At 40.1% G+C, this 21944-nt stretch overlaps 1 protein-coding gene across 2 annotated transcripts; it reads left to right on the top strand.

Annotated features, from left to right (window-relative positions):
• The first annotated feature begins 101 nt into the window (after positions 1-101).
• On the top strand, positions 102-21447 carry LOC121377768 (solute carrier family 22 member 18-like). Of its 2 annotated transcripts, XR_005958655.1 has the most exons (10): positions 102-881; positions 3412-3655; positions 4558-4690; positions 5385-5497; positions 9011-9103; positions 13452-13564; positions 14303-14404; positions 18132-18252; positions 20430-20657; positions 20804-21447. XR_005958655.1 is itself a non-coding variant. In XM_041505860.1 (9 exons), the coding sequence occupies exons 1-9, from the start codon at positions 678-680 to the stop codon at positions 20600-20602; spliced, it is 1296 nt and encodes a 431-aa protein (XP_041361794.1). In that variant the 5' UTR covers positions 102-677; the 3' UTR covers positions 20603-21447. The 2 variants fall into 2 exon arrangements, 1 of the variants encoding a protein (XP_041361794.1); XM_041505860.1 differs by having other exon boundaries at positions 20430-21447.
• The last annotated feature ends 497 nt before the right edge of the window (positions 21448-21944 follow it).

Below are 21944 nucleotides of genomic sequence, written 5' to 3'. Positions count from 1 at the left end.
TATATGTTTTGCTGTGTATATAGACTCAGCAAATGAGGCCTGGTACTATACACGGCCGCCGTATATATAGCTAATTCCGCTTGTGAAATGGAACGAAAAATTATCCTTGCACACAAACGTTTATTTTTGAACGACAAGCACATTTTGGAATTAAGGTTGCATCGCAACTAAATATAAACATGTAACTTGATCCTTTAAAAAGGAATTAAATGTATGATATGCATATTTTAGCGCTTTGATTCTCAGATCGGAACGTTTCATCAGTTGATTTATATAAAACCCCATTTTCTAGACCAATTTATGGCAATACTTTTATCGTTTTGTTTACACGTGTATAAGATTTGACACCCGTTTATCTTTACAATCTAGTCTGACACACTAACGACAGCTAACATTTCAAAAACACTACATGTATGGTTAATTAGTTCCATGGCCTATGAAAACAATAATTTACACTAACTTTTATTCCAAACCCACACAAGCACAGACCGGTAATGAAAACGGAACTGAATTCTGAAATAAAGTTCACGTTCTGCATTTTGAGTCTGACATTAATACATTAGTTTAACCTAGATTGTTTTTGTAAGATATGTGTCACATAGAGTATGCTCCCTTTATAAAAAAGACATTTTTAATTTTGGCACCAGATGTGATTGAAAGTCGACTTGAAAAACAGTATGCAAAAACGAAGTGTCAAGTCTGGTGATGATAAACCAACTGCTGAAGAGACGATGAAAACGGAGCCACTTTTATCCCCAGACGGTGCTGGAGACCAAACAGTTAAAATATTTAATTTTAAAGTCCACAAAGTCGTGTTAGTGGTTCATATTAATATTTTTCTGTATGCAACATGTTTTTGGATCCAGACTGGGACACTGCCTGTAAGTTTAAAGATTTTAAACATTTCATTTTTGGTAGTCACAGAGAATAAATATATGGTTACATCGTACATGTCCTAGAAGTTCCATGAACAATTGTAATGTCACATCTGTCTGTCAAGTCATAATCTCAGGGATGTGAGAGCTATGCGGAAACGCATAAATGCGCTTTTCCATTTCGTCTTAAAACCCCCCCCCAAAACATGATGTTCAGTACTGTTGACCACACAAGGTTTATTTGCATGTTTTCACAGTTTCAAGTTTATGACATGTGCCTTATATTATTATGGCCAGTTTAGATTTGTTAGCATTGAATGCAATTTTTGGCAGTTCCAGCGAGGGGTTGCAAACAACAATTTTCCTACAGAGGGCCTTGAGCGGCCCCTGGACCCCGGCTTTTTTGTTCCAGCCCCTCTCACATCCCTGGAATCGCTAGATCTATATGTTTATGATTTTGCTTAAAATTTGTCATCATGATCGGCCAATAGAAACAGTGGGTGCAAGATCAAATGTTTTAATGAATTCACTTATCCTGCGAGACCGGCCTTGGTAGCGTCGTGGTTAGGCCATCGGTCTACAGGCTGGTAGGTACTGGGTTCTGATCCCAGTCGAGGCATGGGATTTTTAATCCAGATACCGACTCCAAATCCTGAATGAGTGCTCCGCAAGGCTCAATGGGTAGGTGTAAACCACTTGCACTGACCAGTGATCCATAACTGGTTCAACAAAGGCCATGGTTTGTGCTATCCTGCCTGTGGGAAGTGCAAATAAAAGATCCCTTGCTGCCTGTCATAAAAGAGTAGCCTGTGTGGCGACAGCGGGTTTCCTCTAAAAAAACAGTGTCAGAATGACCATATGTTTGATGTCCAATAGCCGATGATAAGATAAGAAATCAATGTGCTCTAGTGGCGTCGTTGAATAAAACAAACTTTACTTTTTTTTATCCTGCGAAGGTTAGAATGGTGAATTGGACTTATCAAGGCGTTCTGTGGGTCTGAGCATATAGGACCCTTCCCCCCAAAAAGTGGCATTGAAAATTACCCATTTTTATTATACACAATGTATAAATAAACATTTCCAATATACACATGTATGTATGTATTTAATATATGTCTGTCCCAATACATTAATTTAACAGTGGTGTATACTGCATCATTCAGTGGCCTGAAAACATATTTAAAGTATGATTTGATCATACTATAATTTTCCCAATCCCATCAGACAAGGGATCCTGACAAAAAATCCTGACTAAATCCCAAAGGCTCAACATTCGCTATTTGGTCATAAGCAATAACCATCTATTTTGCACATATCCTGCAATAAAAGAAAAAGAGTTTAAAAATTAAAAATGTTTGAGTTAAATATTATTTTTTAAAAGCAAACTCACTCGGGGGACAGATCCAGAAAATATTGCAGAGGGGAGGGCAAAGGGAAAGGGCACATGGACCGACAAACCTAAATTCTCTGCCGTTGCTAGACGGACATTTTGACAGTTATGATCACTCTCTCAGTCAGAGATAACTGTATAGCTAGCTCGAGTACTCTGCCATTCGAGAGCTAGACAGACATTTGTATGGTTATGATCACTCTCTCAGCTAGAGATAACTGTATAGTGAAAACACGGAATTGCTGCCTTCAACCAGGTAGGCAAAGATTCCCACTCTTACAGTTATACAACAAGATCCCTATCTATACATGTTTGACGTTGCATACCATTACATTAATCATTTTGTAGTTCGCCAATAACAAATATTTGACATATGAATCACTAATACACACACTACAGGAAGAAACCCGTCAGCACCTACATTATTGAAAGGTGGTAATGTCAGGTTTCTTCTTGTAGTGTGTGTATTGTTGGTTAATATGTGAAATATTAGTAATTGGCAAACTTGGAAATGATCAGTGTAATGGTATTTAATGTCAAATGTTGTATTAGAGCAGGAATCTTTCTCTATTCAGTGGTAGGCAGTCATTCTGTGTCTTCGCTATAGAGATATCTACAGCACACATCAGTCATAACTGTCCAAATGTCCGTGTATAGCTCTCGAACGGCAGAGTACTCGGGCCAGCTATACAGTTATCTCTGGCTGAGAGAGCGATCATAACCATCCAAATGTCCGTCTAGCTCTCAAATAGCAGAGTACTCGGGCTAATTAAGGCACCGTCTTGTCTAAAAGTGGTGTTGAAATGTAAAATAACATCCTGTCAGGAAGTATCTGTTCTTTGTAATTCTATACCTGATGAAAATATATTAAATAGGAGGTGGGACAACATTATATGTTGTATCCTGTATGTGGGATGGTGCATATAAAAGATGAATTGCTACAAAATAAAAAATGTAACGGGTTTTCTCGAGGTCTATATGTCAAAATTACTAAAAGTTTGACATCCAATAGCCGATGATTAATAAATCAATGTTCTCTATAGATATAGTGGCATTGTTAAAAACCCCCACCCCAAAACAAACTTCTTCTTTTTTTGCACATGGATTGAATTAAAAAAAAAATTTAAATTAACATTTATCTTTCAGTATTTGTCAAAGCGGCTTGGCGTGGACCCGGTGGTGTTTGGATATCTACAGACGACGTTCGCCGTTGTTCAGCTGGCTGGCGGACCTCTGTATGGGCGATTCGGAGATCTTTTCGGAGGTCGGGCTGCCATGACCTTGGCCTTTTCGGCCTCGGCCTTGACCTACTTCCTTCTTGGATTATCCTACAACATTCCACTACTGTTTGTATCCAGGCTACCATCAATGTTCATGCATGCAATGCAGGGTAAGTTTTTATTGTCTTTGCTTTTTTTTCATGCATTCAATGCAAGGTATGGGCTTTTTTATGCATGCAATGCAGAATTATATCTTTTTCCATGCATGTACTTTGCAGGGTATAGTTTTTTTATGCGTGCAATGCAGGCAGGGTTTCTGCCAGAGGGTAAAATGGGTATGGAGCCATACCCACATTTGTTTTTTCATTCATGCATTACTGGGTATACTATTTCTTTCTTCATACATGAATTCTTGTTTGTAAATCTGTCTCTCATCCTGCATGTAAAAGATCCCTTGAGCACTATTAATGGAAAAATGTAGCCGGTTTCCTCTCTAAGACTATATACCGGCCTTGGTGGTGTCGTGGTTAGGCCATCGGTCTACAGGCTGGTAGGTACTGGGTTCGGATCCCAGTCGAGGCATGGGATTTTTAATCCAGATACCGACTCCAAACCCTGAGTGAGTATTCTGCAAGGCTCAATGGGTAGGTGTAAACCACTTGCACTGACCAGTCATCCATAACTGGTTCAACAAAGGCCATGGTTTGTGCTATCCTGCCTGTGGGAAGTGCAAATAAAAGATCTCTTGCTGCTAATCGGAAAGAGTAGCCCATGTAGTGGCGACAGCGGGTTTCCTCTCAAAATCTGTGTGGTCCTTAACCATACGTCTGACACTATATAACCGTAAATAAAATGTGTTGAGTGCGTCATTAAATAAAACATTTCTTTCTTTCTTTCTTTCTTTAAGACTATATGTCAAAATTACCAAATGTTTGACATCAAATAGCTGATGATTAATAAATCAATGTGCTCTAGTGCTGTCGTTAAACAAAACAAACAAACTAACGTCTCTTATCCTGATATGTTTCATTATTTTCTTCTATAAATAATTGACTGTAGTTTGTATTTTCAGGAGGGCAAATGATTGTCACAGACTTAGGCGAGGTCCACAAGAGGGCGGATGCATTGGGGAAGCTGGGAATGTCTTATGGCGTTGGCATGGTGATCGGGCCTCTCGTAGGGGGACTTATCACCAAACATGTCAGGTGTGGGTTTTTTAATAATAATTACATTGCGGAGAGGTCAACGATTTAAATGTCTCTAATTTTGGCACAAAAGAAAGAAGTATAGCCCACATGTAGATGGATTTAAGATCAAGCTCAGTCGGTAGAGTGCTGGCTGAGAACCTTTGGTCATAGGATCGAACCTTCTTGATGGACCCATTCTCTGATCGTTTTTTGTTTTCCCTCCCAACTAGTAACCCAGGGCTGGTATATCAAAGGCCGTGGTATGTGCTGTCTTGTCTGTGGGAAAATACATATATAAGATCCTTGCAGCTAATTGAAAAGAGTAGCCCATGAAGTGGCGACAGCGGGTTTCCTCTCTCAATATCCAATGCCATATAATCATAAATAAAATGTGTTGAGTGCATCGTTAAGTAAAACATTTCCTTCCTTCCTATATCAATCTGTCCCACATATAGTTTTTCAGACATTTGGGTTTTTTAGATATTGAGTTAAATGTTTATGTAGAATTGCAGACAAGGCTCGACTTGCATGGGGATTTCTGTTTTTGCCAGATTTATGGCCCTTGAATGCAGGAGATATGAAAATGTATTGGGCCCAATAGGGGACGTGTACACGTATTGCTTTAGCAGTACTCTCAGAATGCTTGTTAAATCTCTGTTTGTAAATGATCATTATCCTTATTATTGTGGGTTTTTTGTTTTTGTTTTATCAGTGAAGAGTTTGCTGCCTTTCTGGCAAGTGCTGGGTCACTGCTGAGTATCGTCCTCGTTTTAGCTTTTGTACCGAAACACACCAAGAAACCAGAGGCGAAGGTCGCAGAGGAAGGTGCCTATTTATTAAAGTTCATGGTATCTGCTGGCCTGTATAAAAAAGTTTCTAAAAAATATTCCTTGCTGATGATAAAAACTGTCAACATAACCATATATATATGTTGGAAACTAAGTAGACATATTGGTTTTAAAATTTTGCTGGGTTGTTAAGCAAATAATCCTTTCCTTGATTAACATTGGGTATTTGCTGTCCTGTCTGTGGGAAAGAACATGAAAGATCCATTAGTAATGGGAAAATGTGGTGGTGAAGACTGAGAATTTCCAAAATATACTCTAATGGTGTCATTAAACAAAACAAAGTGTAACTTTAGTAACTGTGGCTAATTACTGTGTAATCTTTAAGTATTTAAACTGCGGGGAACAGTGCAGTTTGGCAAAATCTGAAACGGAAGATGGTTAAACCATTTATCGCATTGACTGTGTGTTGATACACGGGTGAGATGTAGCCCACCCAGTGGTACAGCACTCGCTTGATGCACGGTCGGTTTGGGATCGATCCCCGTTAGTGGACCCATTGGGCTATTTCTCGCTCCAGCCAGTGCACCACGACTGATACATCAAAGGCCATGGTATGTGCTATCCTGTCTATGGGATGGTGCATATAAAAGATCCCTTGCTGCTAATCGAAAAGAGTGTATTGTGTATAACATTCTAAAAGTTTATTAAAAAAACATGGATGATTTATCACGACGTGTATTTATACATGTCACCATTTAGGATCATTTTCAGCCTGTACACTACAAGTTCTAATAGACCAAATCAATTCCTATTGCCGATAATGTTAATGTTTACTAATAAAACTGATATAAGCAGTGTATCAACACACCCAGGAAGTACAGCAATAAAACGTGTTACACCTCACATCTAATCTACCTGCAAGAAACTGGGGGGTCACATACCATTTTTGCTGAAAACTGCAGTTCCATTTTTGGGGACATCCCGCTTTAGTTTCAACCTCTGGTATATACTGCACAACAACTGTATAACAAATACCGTAATTTCCTGCGTATTGCCCGCAGGCTATGTGATTTAAAACATCAACAAATGCCTCCTGCGGACTATCTGGCGGTGCGGACTATGTGATCATTATTCGTTTTATTTTGTTAATAAACATGCGGGCTGATAAAACAAAATCATAAAAGTAAATAATAATACCGGTATGCAAAAATTTATTTTAAACACAATTAACGGTGTTAAACATAAAACACAGTGACAGTTCAGTCCTATCCATCGAATTCGGAGTCTTCTGATTCACTATCGAAAAGCTGCAACCGAGTTTCTTCTAAGCGACCTGCTATGGTGGACAGGGGAATATTGTCATCACTGCTGTCACTATCACAAGGTTCTGATGCTTCTAATATTCCAGCTTTATGGAATGCTTTAATAATTATCTTTCTATCAACAGACTCCCATGCCTTCAGCACCCAATTCACAACTTCGACATAAGAAGTTCTGCGCATGCATCCTGTTTTTGTGTACGTGTGCAATCCTTCAGACATCCAAGCTTCCCATTGCTCTCGTACTTTAACCTTGAATACATGGTTCACCGTCAAATCTAGTTGGTGTAATTTTTTTTGCTAATCCACCTGGAATTATCGCTACATGAGTATTCAGCGTTTTCAGTTCACTTTTGACACTTTCAAGTTTATGAGCTGACATGCTGTCCATAACTAGAAGGCACTTTGCCTGACTAAAAAATTACCCTGCCCGCTTTTTCCAAACACCTTGTGTCCAAACAGACATTTCTTCTTCATTCATCCAACCCTTTTTGTTGCAACGTACAACAACACCAGGGGGAAAAGTTACTTTTGGAACTGTAATCCGCTTAAATAGCACCATTGGGCATAGTTTTTCACCATTGACCATACAAGCGAGTACAATGGGTTTTTTCATTGCCAGTCATTACAATAGTCACGGTTTTGGAACCAACACAATCAACTGTTCTGTTAGGGGGGGGCGTCAAAACACATGGGCACTTCATCCATATTACCAATTAAATTTGCTTTCAAATTGTTCATTTTTTTCGATCGTGCAACAAAATCATGGAAATCGCTAACTTTTTTCTCCCATTCGGCAGGGAGAGATTGGCCTACAGTCCTATGACTTCTGACTGATAAATCGTTCCTTTTCATGAATCGGTAACACCAGGTTGGCCCACCTTTAAAAGTACTCAGTTTCATTTCTTTAGCCATGGTTTGCGCTTTTAACCTAATCAACACTGTCGACACTGACCTTCCGTTTTCACGTTGAGCTTTAATCCAATTAACTAAATCAACTTCAAGTGTCGAAAAATGTGCAATGCCATGCCGTCTGGCTCTTTTTGTTCTAGGTACTACTGATAATTGTTCTTTCATTTTTCTCCACTGACGAACAGACTTTTCATGAAGATCAAACACACGGCCTGCTTCTCTATTACCATGTTCGTCCGCATATAACACAACTTTAAGTTTAAACTCTGCCGTGTAACTTTTCCTTTTATGTTTTTTGCTACTTGGCGAATCCATGATTCAATAATGACTGACAAACTGTGATCTAAACATACAGAATGAAGCTTTTATGAGAACTACTCAGTCGTAGTAAAAGTAGCTAGGAGGAAATTACAATGAAAACAACTCGGTGATAGTGACAGAAGCAAGGAGGAAATTACTATAAAAACAACTCAGTCTTAGTGACAAAAGCAATATCAGCTTACCGGTACAAGCGAACAGGCAGACCACGTGATCACTTCAACAATTACATGCAGATAGTCCGCAGATTATCTGCCGGAGCGGGCTATCTGAGCATTTTATTATCCTGAAACGTAAATATAGATCGCTGCGGACTATCTACTGTAGTGGGCAATACGCAGGAAATTACGGTAAAAGTGTATTTATTTATTGCCAATGGATAATACATGTAGTATTTGCACAAATATCAATATCACATATTACTACCAATCACACCCACAGCTGTTTTTACTCCATAAATATTTCACAATGCTCCTCCAACTTTGACACGGAACTCTCTTCTTTGGTACCATGCAACCTACAAAGATGGAAAAAAACACAATTATGTTACTATTCAAGGGAGTTAACTCCTGGTTCATTCAAAAAGCTAGTTTAGTAAGTGTTATAAAATTGAAGTAGCCGTTATTGAAAATGAAAACATTATCAGGGCTGGGAATTCTCCTCGGATCAGCTCTTTTTCTCTCATGAAACATTGCGTTTCCTTACATTTTAATCGTTCTTTCCTCCAAAATGTGTCAGATGGCACAGATTTTAACCTAGGATTTCAAGAATTTCTGGGACCCCTCTAGATTTCCTCTTTTTTACAGTTCACCAATTCCACCCCTTGATTATATAATGTCTTCTTCTGATATTTGACTACAACTAAATAAAAAAAAGGGTTGGCTTTTAACTTACTTGACTAAAAAATTATAGTTGACCTTTTATTTTGTGATTGAAATTGTTGCAGTGTAAAGAATTGTTACATGGATATTAACATTGGTGATTTGTGTTTTTTGTCCTAGCCTCCAGTTCGAGTGTGTTCAACTTTAAGAAGATCATCAATCTGGTTTTAGCACCCGGAGTTCTCTTTCTACTGCTTATAAAGATTGGATCAGGTTTGTGCATTGGCATTGGTTACGCTGGCCATATTGTGTGTTGTCATTGGTTACTCTAGCCATATTGTGTGTTGTTTACGCTGGCCATATTGTCATTGGTTACTCTAGCCATATTGTGTGTTGTCATTGGTTACTTTAGCCATATTGTGTGTTGTCATTGGTTACTCTAGCCATATTGTGTGTTGTCTATGCTGGCCATATTGTCATTGGTTACTCTAGCCATATTGTGTGTTGTCTATGCTGGCCATATTGTCATTGGTTACTCTAGCCATATTGTGTGTTGTCTATGCTGGCCATATTGTGTGTTGTCTACGCTGGCCATATTGTGTGTTGTCATTGGTTACTCTAGCCATATTGTGTGTTGTCTACGCTGGCCATATTGTGTGTTGTCTACGCTGGCCATATTGTGTGTTGTCATTGGTTACTCTAGCCATATTGTGTGTTGTCTACGCTGGCCATATTGTGTGTTGTCATTGGTTACTCTAGCCATATTGTGTGTTTTCTACGCTGGCCATATTGTGTGTTGTCATTGGTTACTCTAGCCATATTGTGTGTTGTCTACGCTGGCCATATTGTGTGTTGTCATTGGTTACTCTAGCCATATTGTGTGTTGTCTACGCTGGCCATATTGTGTGTTGTCATTGGTTACTCTAGCCATATTGTGTGTTGTCTACACTGGCCATATTTTGTGTTGTCATTGGTTACTCTAGCCATATTGTGTGTTGTCATTGGTTACTCTAGCCATATTGTGTGTTGTCATTGGTTACTCTAGTCATATTGTGTGTTGTTATTGGTTAAACTGGCCATATTATGCATTGTTGGTTACGCTGGCCATATTGTGCATTGGTTACGCTGGCCATATTGTTATTGGTTACTCTAGCCATATTGTGTGTTGTCATTGGTTACTCTAGCCATATTGTGTGTTGTCATTGGTTACTCTAGCCATATTGTGTGTTGTCTACGCTGGCCATATTGTCATTGGTTACTCTAGCCATATTGTGTGTTGTCTACGCTGACCATATTGTCATTGGTTACTCTAGCCATATTGTGTGTTGTCTACGCTGGCCATATTGTGTGTTGTCTACGCTGGCCATATTGTGTGTTGTCATTGGTTACTCTAGCCATATTGTGTGTTGTCTACGCTGGCCATATTGTGTGTTGTCATTGGTTACTCTAGCCATATTGTGTGTTGTTTACGCTGGTCATATTGTCATTGGTTACTCTAGCCATATTGTGTGTTGTCTATGCTGGCCATATTGTGTGTTGTCTACGCTGGCCATATTGTGTGTTGTCATTGGTTACTCTAGCCATATTGTGTGTTGTCTACGCTGGCCATACTGTGTGTTGTCATTGGTTACTCTAGCCATATTGTGTGTTGTCTACACTGGCCATATTGTGTGTTGTCATTGGTTACTCTAGCCATATTGTGTGTTGTTATTGGTTACTCTAGCCATATTGTGTTGTCATTGGTTACTCTAGCCATATTGTGTGTTGTCTGCGCTGGCCATATTGTGTGTTGACATTGGTTACTCTAGCCATATTGTGTGTTGTCATTGGTTACTCTAGCCATATTGTGTGTTGTCATTGGTTACTCTAGCCATATTGTGTGTTGTCTACACTGGCCATATTTTGTGTTGTCATTGGTTACTCTAGCCATATTGTGTGTTGTCATTGGTTACTCTAGCCATATTGTGTGTTGTCATTGGTTACTCTAGTCATATTGTGTGTTGTTATTGGTTAAACTGGCCATATTATGCATTGTTGGTTACGCTGGCCATATTGTGCATTGGTTAGGCTGGCCATATTGTTATTGGTTACTCTAGCCATATTGTGTGTTGTCATTGGTTACTTTAGCCATATTGTGTGTTGTCATTGGTTACTCTAGCCATATTGTGTGTTGTCTACGCTGGCCATATTGTCATTGGTTACTCTAGCCATATTGTGTGTTGTCTACGCTGACCATATTGTCATTGGTTACTCTAGCCATATTGTGTGTTGTCTACGCTGGCCATATTGTGTGTTGTCTACGCTGGCCATATTGTGTGTTGTCATTGGTTACTCTAGCCATATTGTGTGTTGTCTACGCTGGCCATATTGTGTGTTGTCATTGGTTACTCTAGCCATATTGTGTGTTGTTTACGCTGGCCATATTGTCATTGGTTACTCTAGCCATATTGTGTGTTGTCTATGCTGGCCATATTGTGTGTTGTCTACGCTGGCCATATTGTGTGTTGTCATTGGTTACTCTAGCCATATTGTGTGTTGTCTACGCTGGCCATACTGTGTGTTGTCATTGGTTACTCTAGCCATATTGTGTGTTGTCTACGCTGGCCATATTGTGTGTTGTCATTGGTTACTCTAGCCATATTGTGTGTTGTTATTGGTTACTCTAGCCATATTGTGTTGTCATTGGTTACTCTAGCCATATTGTGTGTTGTCTGCGCTGGCTATATTGTGCGTTGTCATTGGTTACTCTAGCCATATTGTGTGTTGTCATTGGTTACTCTAGCCATATTGTGTGTTGTCTACACTGGCCATATTGTGTGTTGTCATTGGTTACTCTAGCCATATTGTGTGTTGTCATTTGTTACTCTAGCCATATTGTGTGTTGTCATTGGTTACTCTAGCCATATTGTGTGTTGTTATTGGTTAAACTGGCCATATTATGCATTGTTGTTGGTTACGCTGGCCATATTGTGCATTGGTTACGCTGGCCATATTGTTATTGGTTATGCTGGCCATATTGTGCATTGTCATTGGTTACGCTGGCCATATTGTGCATTGTCATGTGTTAAACTTACCATATTTTGTGTTGTCATTGGTTATATTGTGCATTGTCATGTGTTAAACTTACCATATTTTGTGTTGTCATTGGTTACGCTAGCCATATTGTTAATTGTCATTGGTGACGCAGGCTATATTGTGCATTGTTATTGGTTACACTGGCCATATTGTGCATTGTCATTGGTTATACTGGCCATATTGTGCATTGTCATTGGTTACACTGGCCATATTGTGCATTGTCATTGGTTATGCTGGCCATATTGTGCATTGTCATTGGTTACACTGGCCATATTGTGCACTGTCATTGGTTACACTGGCGATATTGTCATTGGTTACACTGGCCATACATGTATTATGTATTGTCATTGGTTATGCTGGCCATATTGTGCATTGTCATTGGTTATGCTGGCCATATTGTGCATTGTCATTGGTTACACTGGCCATATTGTGCACTGTCATTGGTTATACTGGCGATATTGTCATTGGTTACACTGGCCATATTGTCATTGGTTACACTGGCCATACATGTATTATGTATTGTCATTGGTTATGCTGGCCATATTGTGCATTGTCATTGGTTACGCTGGCCATATTGTCATTGTCATTGGTTACGCTGGCCATACATGTATTATGCATTGTCATTGGTTATACTGGCGATATTGTGCATTGTCATTGGTTACGCTGGCCATATTGTCATTGTCATTGGTTACGCTGGCCATACATGTATTATACATTGTCATTGGTTATACTGGCCATATTGTGCATTGTCATTGGTTACACTGGCCATATTGTGCATTGTCATTGGTTTCGCTGGCCATATTGTGTATTGTCATTGGTTATACTAGCCATATTGTGCATTGTCATTGGTTATGCTGGTCATATTGTCATTGGTTAAACTGGCCATATTGTGCATTGTCATTGGTTACACTGGCCATATTGTGCACTGTCATTGGTTACGCTGGCCATATTGTGCATTGTCATTGGTTACACTGGCCATATTGTGCACTGTCATTGGTTATACTGGCCATATTGTCATTGGTTACACTGGCCATATTGTCATTGGTTACACTGGCCATATTGTCATTGGTTACACTGGCCATACATGTATTATGTATTGTCATTGGTTATGCTGGCCATATTGTGCTTTATCATTGGTTATGCTGGCCATATTGTCATTGTCAATGGTTACGCTGGCCATACATGTATTATGCATTGTCATTGGTTATACTGGCCATATTGTGCATTGTCATTGGTTACGCTGGCCATGTTGTGCATTGTCATTGGTTTCACTGGCCATATTGTGCATTGTCATTGGTTATACTAGCCATATTGTGCATTGTCATTGGTTACGCTGGCCATATTGTGCATTGTCATTGGTTATGCTGGTCATATTGTCATTGGTTAAACTGGCCATATTGTGCATTGTCATTAGTTAAATTAATCCATGCATCCACCTATTAATTAATTCATTCATTCATTCATTCATTCATTTATTTATCAATTCCTTTATTCAATCCTGACATAATTTGTCTTCTTCTTTTTTCCTTCTGTTTTTTTTCACCAGGAATCCCAATAGGAATCTTTCAGAGCATGTTCCAGGTTGTAGCCATCGACACGTTTCACCTGGCCGCGGACCAGAACGGCTTTGTCATGTCCTACATCGGTATCACTACAATGGTAAGTCTTGTCAGTGTCTTGTGTTATGCTCAGAATTCATTTTGTGGAGAGAACCGGCCTCAGTGGTGTTGTGGTTAAGCCATCGGACATACGGCTGGTAGGTACTGGGTTCGCAGCCTGGTACCGGCTCCCACCCAGAACGAGTTTTAATGACTCAATGGGTAGGTGTAAGACCACTACACCCTCTTCATTCTAACTAACCCACTAATCACTAACAACTAACTCGTGTCCTGGACAGACAGTCTAGATAGCCGAGGTGTGTGCCCAGGACAGTGTGTTTGAACTGCATACATTAAGACAACCAGAAATATATATCAAATATACAGACACCGATATTGTAAAAAAATTTTTTTTAATGTGGAACATTAGTCATTAAAAAAGGCTGTACTAGTCGGTAACATGTTAACAGTGACGGTTAACTTACGGTGACATGTTAACAATGATGGTTAACTTACGGTGACATGTTAACAATGACTGTTAACTTACGGTGACATGTTAACAGTTACGGTTAACTTACAGTGACATGTTAACAATGACTGTTAACTTATGGTGACATGTTAACAAGGACTGTTAACTTACGGTGACATGATAACAATGATGGTTAACTTACGGTGACATGTTAACAATGACAGTTAACTTACAGTAACATGTTAACAATGACTGTTAACTTCCGATAACATGTTAACAATGACTTGTTAACTTATGAGTGGTTTCTTTAATCAACTATTGATGTTTTAGATTGTCCAGGGGATTGGAATCGGCATCCTGACGAAGAGGTTCAGCGAAAACTCCATTCTCAAGTGGTCAGCCTTCATTTTGGTCTGGTCATATCTCCTGATGGTGAGTTTGAATAGTCGCATGGTGGTCTGGTTGTATCTCCTGATGGTGAGTTTGAATAGTCGCATGGTCGGGCTTCATTTTGGTCTGGTCGTATCTCCTGATGGTGAGTTTGAATAGTCGCATGGTCGGGCTTCATTTTGGTCTGGTCGTATCTCCTGATGGTGAGTTTGAATAGTCGCATGGTCGGGCTTCATTTTGGTCTGGTCGTATCTCCTGATGGTGAGTTTGAATAGTCGCATGGTCGGGCTTCATTTTGGTCTGGTTGTATCTCCTGATGGTGAGTTTGAATATTCGCATGGTCGGGCTTCATTTTGGTCTGGTCGTATCTCCTGATGGTGAATTTGAATATTCGCGTGGTCGGCCTTCGTTTTGGTCTGGTCGTATCTCCTGATGGTGAGTTTGAATAGTCGCGTGGTCGGGCTTCGTTTTGGTCTGGTCGTATCTCCTGATGGTGAGTTTGAATATTCGCGTGGTCGGCCTTCGTTTTGGTCTGGTCGTATCTCCTGATGGTGAGTTTGAATAGTCGCGTGGTCGGCCTTCGTTTTGGTCTGGTCGTATCTCCTGATGGTGAGTTTGAATAGTCGCGTGGTCGGCCTTCGTTTTGGTCTGGTCGTATCTCCTGATGGTGAGTTTGAATAGTCGCGTGGTCGGCCTTCATTTTGGTCTGGTCGTATCTCCTGATGGTGAGTTTGAATAGTCGCGTGGTCGGCCTTCATTTTGGTCTGGTCGTATCTCCTGATGGTGAGTTTGAATAGTCGCGTGGTCGGCCTTCATTTTGGTCTGGTCGTATCTCCTGATGGTGAGTTTGAATAGTCGCGTGGTCGGCCTTCATTTTGGTCTGGTCGTATCTCCTGATGGTGAGTTTGAATAGTCGCGTGGTCGGCCATCATTTTGGTCTGGTCGTATCTCCTGATGGTGAGTTTGAATAGTCGCGTGGTCGGCCTTCATTTTGGTCTGGTCGTATCTCCTGATGGTGAGTTTGAATAGTCGCGTGGTCGGCCTTCATTTTGGTCTGGTCGTATCTCCTGATGGTGAGTTTGAATAGTCGCGTGGTCGGCCTTCATTTTGGTCTGGTCGTATCTCCTGATGGTGAGTTTGAATAGTCGCGTGGTCGGCCTTCATTTTGGTCTGGTCGTATCTCCTGATGGTGAGTTTGAATAGTCGCGTGGTCGGCCTTCATTTTGGTCTAGTCGTATCTCCTGATGGTGAGTTTGAATAGTCGCGTGGTCGGCCTTCATTTTGGTCTGGTCGTATCTCCTGATGGTGAGTTTGAATAGTCGCGTGGTCGGCCTTCATTTTGGTCTGGTCGTATCTCCTGATGGTGAGTTTGAATAGTCGCGTGGTCGGCCTTCATTTTGGTCTGGTCGTATCTCCTGATGGTGAGTTTGAATAGTCGCGTGGTCGGGCTTCATTTTGGTCTGGTCGTATCTCCTGATGGCGAGTTCGAATAGTCGTCATTTGTCAAATACTATTTCTCGCTCCAGCCAGTGCACCATGACTGGTACATCAAAGCAGGGCTAGCTCTGAGTGAGCAAAATATTTCGCCAAATTGTCTATTAAATTTCAAAATTTGCAGAATTCAACAGTTATTTTCTAAAAAATGTCAATTATTATATGAAATTATTTCGCCAAATTAAAATAAAATTTGCCAGCTGCTTTCAAAATTCGCAATTGGCGAATTTGGCGAGTTCCAGAGCTAGCCCTGTCAAAGGCTGTGGTATGTGCTATCTTGCTATGGGATGGTGCATATAAAAGATCCCTTGCTGTTAATCGAAAAGAATAGCCCATGAAGTGGCGACAGCGGGTTTCCTCTCTCTATATCTGTGTGGTCCTTAACCATATGTCCGACGCCATATAACCATAAATAAAATGTGTTGAGTGTGTCATTAAATAAGACATTGCCTTCCTTGTCAAATGATAATTAAAGCCGACTTGGGTGAATATATAACTCTTTCATTATTATATTGCAGGCGGCGTTATATATACCTCAGTTTAAAAAGCGTTTGTTTGGAGCACTAGGGTTGTAGGTTCGAATCTCCTTAATGGACCCATTTATTTTTCTGTCCCAACCAGTGCTGGTATTTCAAAGGCTGTGGTATGTGCTGTCCAGCTTGTGGGAAAGTACATATAAAAGATCCCTTGCTGCTAATGGAGAAACTTAGCAGGTTTAATTCCCCTACTGAATAGTGCGCCACAACTGTTGTAACAAAGGCTGTGGTATGTGCTATCCTGTCTATGTGATGGTGCATATAAAAGATCCCTTGCTGCTAATCGAAAAGAGTAGCCCATGAAGTGGCCACAGCGGGTTTCTTCATTCAATATCTGGGTGGTCCTTAACCATATGTCTGATGCTATATAATCATAAATAAAATGTGTTGAGTGCGTTGTTAAATAAAACATTTCTTTCTTCTTTTTTTCTCCTCAGTGGACCCATTTATTTTTCTGTCCCAACCAGTGCTGGTATATCAAAGGCTGTGGTATGTGCTGTCCAGCCTGTGGGAAAGTGCATATAAAACAACCCTTGCACTAACGGAGAAATTTGGCAGGTTTAATTATGTATATGATTGAATTTCCAAACGTTTGAGATTCAGTAAATGATTACTAATTAATATACATTGTACATGCATATAAATCAACGCATTGTAGTAGTGTCGTTTTTAACTTTTATCTTTTTAACTTTCACTTACGTCAATTTTGAATCGCTGATACAGGCCATGAATTTGGCAAATACATATACATGTGCATGAAGAGTTTAGGGGCAAAACGCGATATATCCATTTTTAATTTTCAGTAAAAGTGATTTTTTTTAATTGGCGTATATCGCGTTTCGATAAAAAAAAACCCCGCGATTTAACCAATACAATTTCATAAGGATCAATCACGTTTTGCAGCAAATCAGCGGGCCTACGATTAGTCCTTACTGACATACAATAATGGCTTTAACTAAAAACTTGAAAGAAAATGGTTTATATCGCGTTTTGTGCCTCAACTCTTCACATGTAAGAGAGTAAGGCCATTTGGCCTCGACTGATTGAGATTTTTAAGTGTGTTACAGCCAGGAGAAAGTATCTTAATACAAAACAACGGCACCCATTCAAAATAAAGAACTGCGAGCATTTTCATGTTTTTGTAATAAAACAACTTTCAGGAGTCGCATTCAAGTCTGATGATTAATTACTAACGTGCAAGATAAAGGCGGAGCCAATTTGGCCGTAATATTCAGTTTAATTTTTAGGGCATTGGAGCATATGACTAAGGCATTGCGGATATTAGCCATATGGCCACTGTTAAATTCGAGCCCTGCCAATACCTTGAGCTTGTTTGCTTTGTCTTGGCAGCATACGGATAGCAGAGGTTACTTACTTAATCCCCTTCGTGCTAAGAAGCACATACGGCTGTAACCAGAGATCGCCACTGCTGCCTGTCTTTTGCCAGCTTCTCCAGCAGCCCCCAACTCAGACTGCGCTCTCGGATTTCCTTCTCTACTGTCCTCCTCCATGTTTCTTTCGGTCTTCCCCATTTCCTTTTTCCAGGAGGGGTCCATCGGAGTGCCACTCTTGGTAGGGCTGTTTGAGGCATTCTGATGACATGGCCAATCCATCGCCATCTTCGTCGCTTGATCTCCAATACCAATCACGATAGCAAAGTTTGACTGTATAATTTATATATGGATTTGTGTCTTGTTTAAAAAACATTCTGTAGTAAAGTTTTCTCTTCGTATTTCCAGGCGTTTTGTACTAACATCTGGCAGTTGTGTGCTGTGTTTTTGCCTCTTGTCATTGGCCTGACCACCAAGAATGTTGTCCTTAGTGCAGCGGTGACGAAAACTGTCTCAGATGCAGACACAGGTAAGATCTTTGATATTAAAACTGGCCTTGGTGGTCTTATGGTTAAGCCATCGGACATAAGGCTGGTAGGTACTAAGTTCGCAGCCCGGTACCGGCTCCCACCCAGAGCGAGTTTTAATGACTCAGTGGGTAGGTGTAAGACCACTACACCCTCTTGTCTCTCTCAATAACCACTAACAACTAACCCACTATCCTGGATAGACAGCCCAGATAACTGAGGTGTGTGCCCAAGACAGCATGCTTCAACCTTGATTGGATATAAGCACGAAAATAAGATGAAATGAAATGTTATTAAATTGGAGGGACCCATGTAGGTTTTTGCAACCAGTTTCCTCCATTCGAGCAATTGATTTTGATTCCAACCAGTTATAGCCATAGTTATGAATTTATAGAACCTTGGTAGGGGTTTTTAAGCCCGGTTTTAAAGTACCAACTTTCCTATATACTGACTAGTTTAAACAGAGCAAGACAAAAACCTGACACCATAATGTGAAACACTGATTCAGCAAGAGGCGGGACATAGCCCAGTGTTAAAGCACTTGCTTGATGCGCTGTTGGTTTAGGATCGATCCCCATCGGTGGCCCAATTGGGCTATTTCTCATTCCAGCCAGTGCTCCACAACTGGTGTCACAAAGGCAGTGGTATGTACTATCCTGTCTGTGGGATGTTGCATATAAAATATCCCTTGCCGCCTAATCGAACAGAGTAGCCCATGAAGTGGCAAAAGCGGGTTTCCTCTCAATATATCTGTGTGGTCCTTAACCATATGTCTGATGCCATATAACCGTAAATAAAATGTGTTGAGTGCATCGTTAAATAAAACATTTGCTTCCGATTCAGCCAGGTTTGAATACGGGCGTTGGGATTCTTTTTATAGCTTTTATAATAGGCACCAGGGATCGAACTTATGAATTTGTCGGCTATGGCAATATTTGTAAAAACATTGCCATGGGTGAAACTGCCCACCGACGGCTATTTTATGCCTGCCTGCTGATAATGTTTTTTTAAAGTTACTTTTGCAGCAAATCAACATGACTGAAAGGTTATTTTTCTGTACATGTATGTAGACATATTTCAAAAGCACAAATGTTAAATGCTAGCAGATAATGTACACCCAATATATATACAGTTTATCCTTATTGAGGAGCTTTACTGATGACATCAAATTTTAAACAGTGGCAGAGAAGTATTGTTGGTGAAGCTCCCGACCTATGTACTGACGTTAACCCTTTCCCACTATGGAATGGAAAATCCCATTAAAAACAATAATCACTATTCAGACTACAAGACGGGGAAAAAACGTGGTGTGTTTTCAGTTTGTATTTACAACCAAATTTGTCACAGGTTGACATGCGCAATAGAGGCAGTGCTAACAACAACATCCTGTAGAAGTTTTACATGCTTTGCCGTGAGAATGTGCTCATTTATTTCGAAACTTTTCAGCCTATTTGGTATAATTGTTCTGTTAACTACAATGGTGACATCCATTTTCGATAATACGACCTTCACGGAAAATGACTGTGATAGTGATGTTTTCTCGGAATGTAAGAGTGATAATTCCAATGGAATTCCACTAGCTGAAATACTATCTGGAATTCAAGATGACATACCACTTTCGAGATCTGCACGTGGTCGGAGAGATTTTCTAAATGGGTTTATACATTTACACATTTTCATAGAAATTTGGTATGTTTTTATAACCAGTGATTTTTTTTTTTAATATACCTCTATATATGTACATGTATAATAATGAACTCCTTCTCATAGAAAATTGATTTATCTTTACAAATATGCTTGAACCAGTCTTCTACTATGAATAATAAATCAGTTATCATCAAATAACCATCTGTAAATTTATCCTTTGTTTAACTGTCAAATATATATCAGTTCCTGGGGCACTTTGAAGACAATGGGTTAACGAGTCTGAAAAGGTTAAGTTCGAGTCCTGATTCACTAATGTTTTAGGGAGGTTTCAGTTTAGAGAGATCCTCTTCTGTACTTGTATTTAAAAAAAATGGACTATAACACACACACGAACACACACACACACACACCAGCTTTTATAGGAAAGATAGACCTTTAAAAAAATTATCAAAGGCTGTGGTATGTGCTGGCCTGTTTGTCGGAATGAGCATATAAATGATCTCTTGTTTTTGATTGTTTTTTTTCTTCGCAGGTGCGATGCTAGGCCTGAACATGGCTGTACATTCCCTAGTGAGAACCGTGTCGCCTACGATCGGTGGTTACATGTTGGAACATCTAGGATTCCCCTCGTTCGGCTACCTGGGATTCGTTCTGTGTAGTATCGTAACCGTGGTTCTCTTCATCAAGTTCAGACAACCATCATAGCCTGTGGGTGTGTCTCAAAGGTGCTAGGTGGGACCTGGCCTGGTGCTTATAAAACATTTAGAGTCTAGACTTGAGAGTCAGATAGAGTCTCTGAAACAGTAATGTCATGACAATGCCATACAAATTGTATGTGTGTGATGTCATTAGAGATTGAGTCAGGGCCTGTGCTTATAAAACGTAAAGTCTAGACTTTATTAAAACATTTAGAGTCTAGACTTGAGAGTCTGATAGAGTCTCTGAAACAGTAATGTCATGACAATGCCATACAAATTGTATGTGTGTGATATCATTAGAGATTGAGTCAGGGCCTGTGCTTATAAAATTTAAAGTCTAGACTTTAACTTATGCCATTTGAATGGCGTTGCCATGACGTTAAAGTCTGGACTTTATTAAAGTCTAGACTTTAAGGTTTAGAAGCACAGGGCCTAGACTCTAAAAGTTTTATAAGCACGGGTCCTGGCCCTATGGTTATAGTTGTAGACTCAAGACTCTAATAGAGTCAGGGTGAGACTTTGAGGCCATGGCAAACACTCCACAAACTGTATGTACATGAGCTCATTAAAAATTTGAGTCCACACTCAAAAGTTTTATAATCACTGGCTTTGGTCTCACCAATTTTGAAGATTATGCATAGTTCTCAAACAACCCCTCCCCACGATGAAAAGCAAATACATGTATATCTACCTTCACCCCCACCATTCCAGTTGCTGGCATCTTCTGCTTAGACCGGCCTCGGTGGCGTTGTGGTTAGGCCATCGGTCTACAGGCTGGTAGGTACAGGGTTTGGATCTCAGTTGAGGCATGAGATTTTTAATCCAGATACCGACTCCAAACCCTGAGTGAGTGCTCCGCAAGGCTCAGTGGGTAGGTGTAAACCACTTGCACCAACCAGTGATCCATAACTGGTTCAACAAAGAGGGTTTCCTCTAAAAAACAGTGTCAGAATGACCATATGTTTGACGTCCCATAGCCGATGATAAGATAAAAAATCAATGTACTCTAGTGGTGTCGTTAAATAAAACAAACTTTACTTCTGGTTAGTGAGAGAGAGAAGAAGGTGTAATGGTCTTACACCTACCCATTAAGTTCTTAAAACTGTGGGTGGGAGCCGGTACCAGCCTTAGGTCTGATGGCTTAACCACGACATCACCAGAGCCGGTGTGCATCTACACTGTCTATGAGTTTTATTAAATTCCTGCTTTTGCATGTGTTATTAGGCAACATACAAATAAAAAAGGTGGCCGTTAAAACCAAAATAAGGTATGATGGGGGAGGGTGGATGCCCCCAAAGCTAATGTATCTTTAAATATTCATTTACATTTTGCCTTTATTATTTTCGTTG

This window comes from Gigantopelta aegis, chromosome 7 (genome assembly GCF_016097555.1).
Source record: "Gigantopelta aegis isolate Gae_Host chromosome 7, Gae_host_genome, whole genome shotgun sequence".
Lineage (NCBI taxonomy): Eukaryota > Metazoa > Mollusca > Gastropoda > Neomphalida > Peltospiridae > Gigantopelta > Gigantopelta aegis.
Note: the sequence above shows the minus strand (reverse complement) of the source record. Positions and strands in the feature narration are given on the sequence as shown.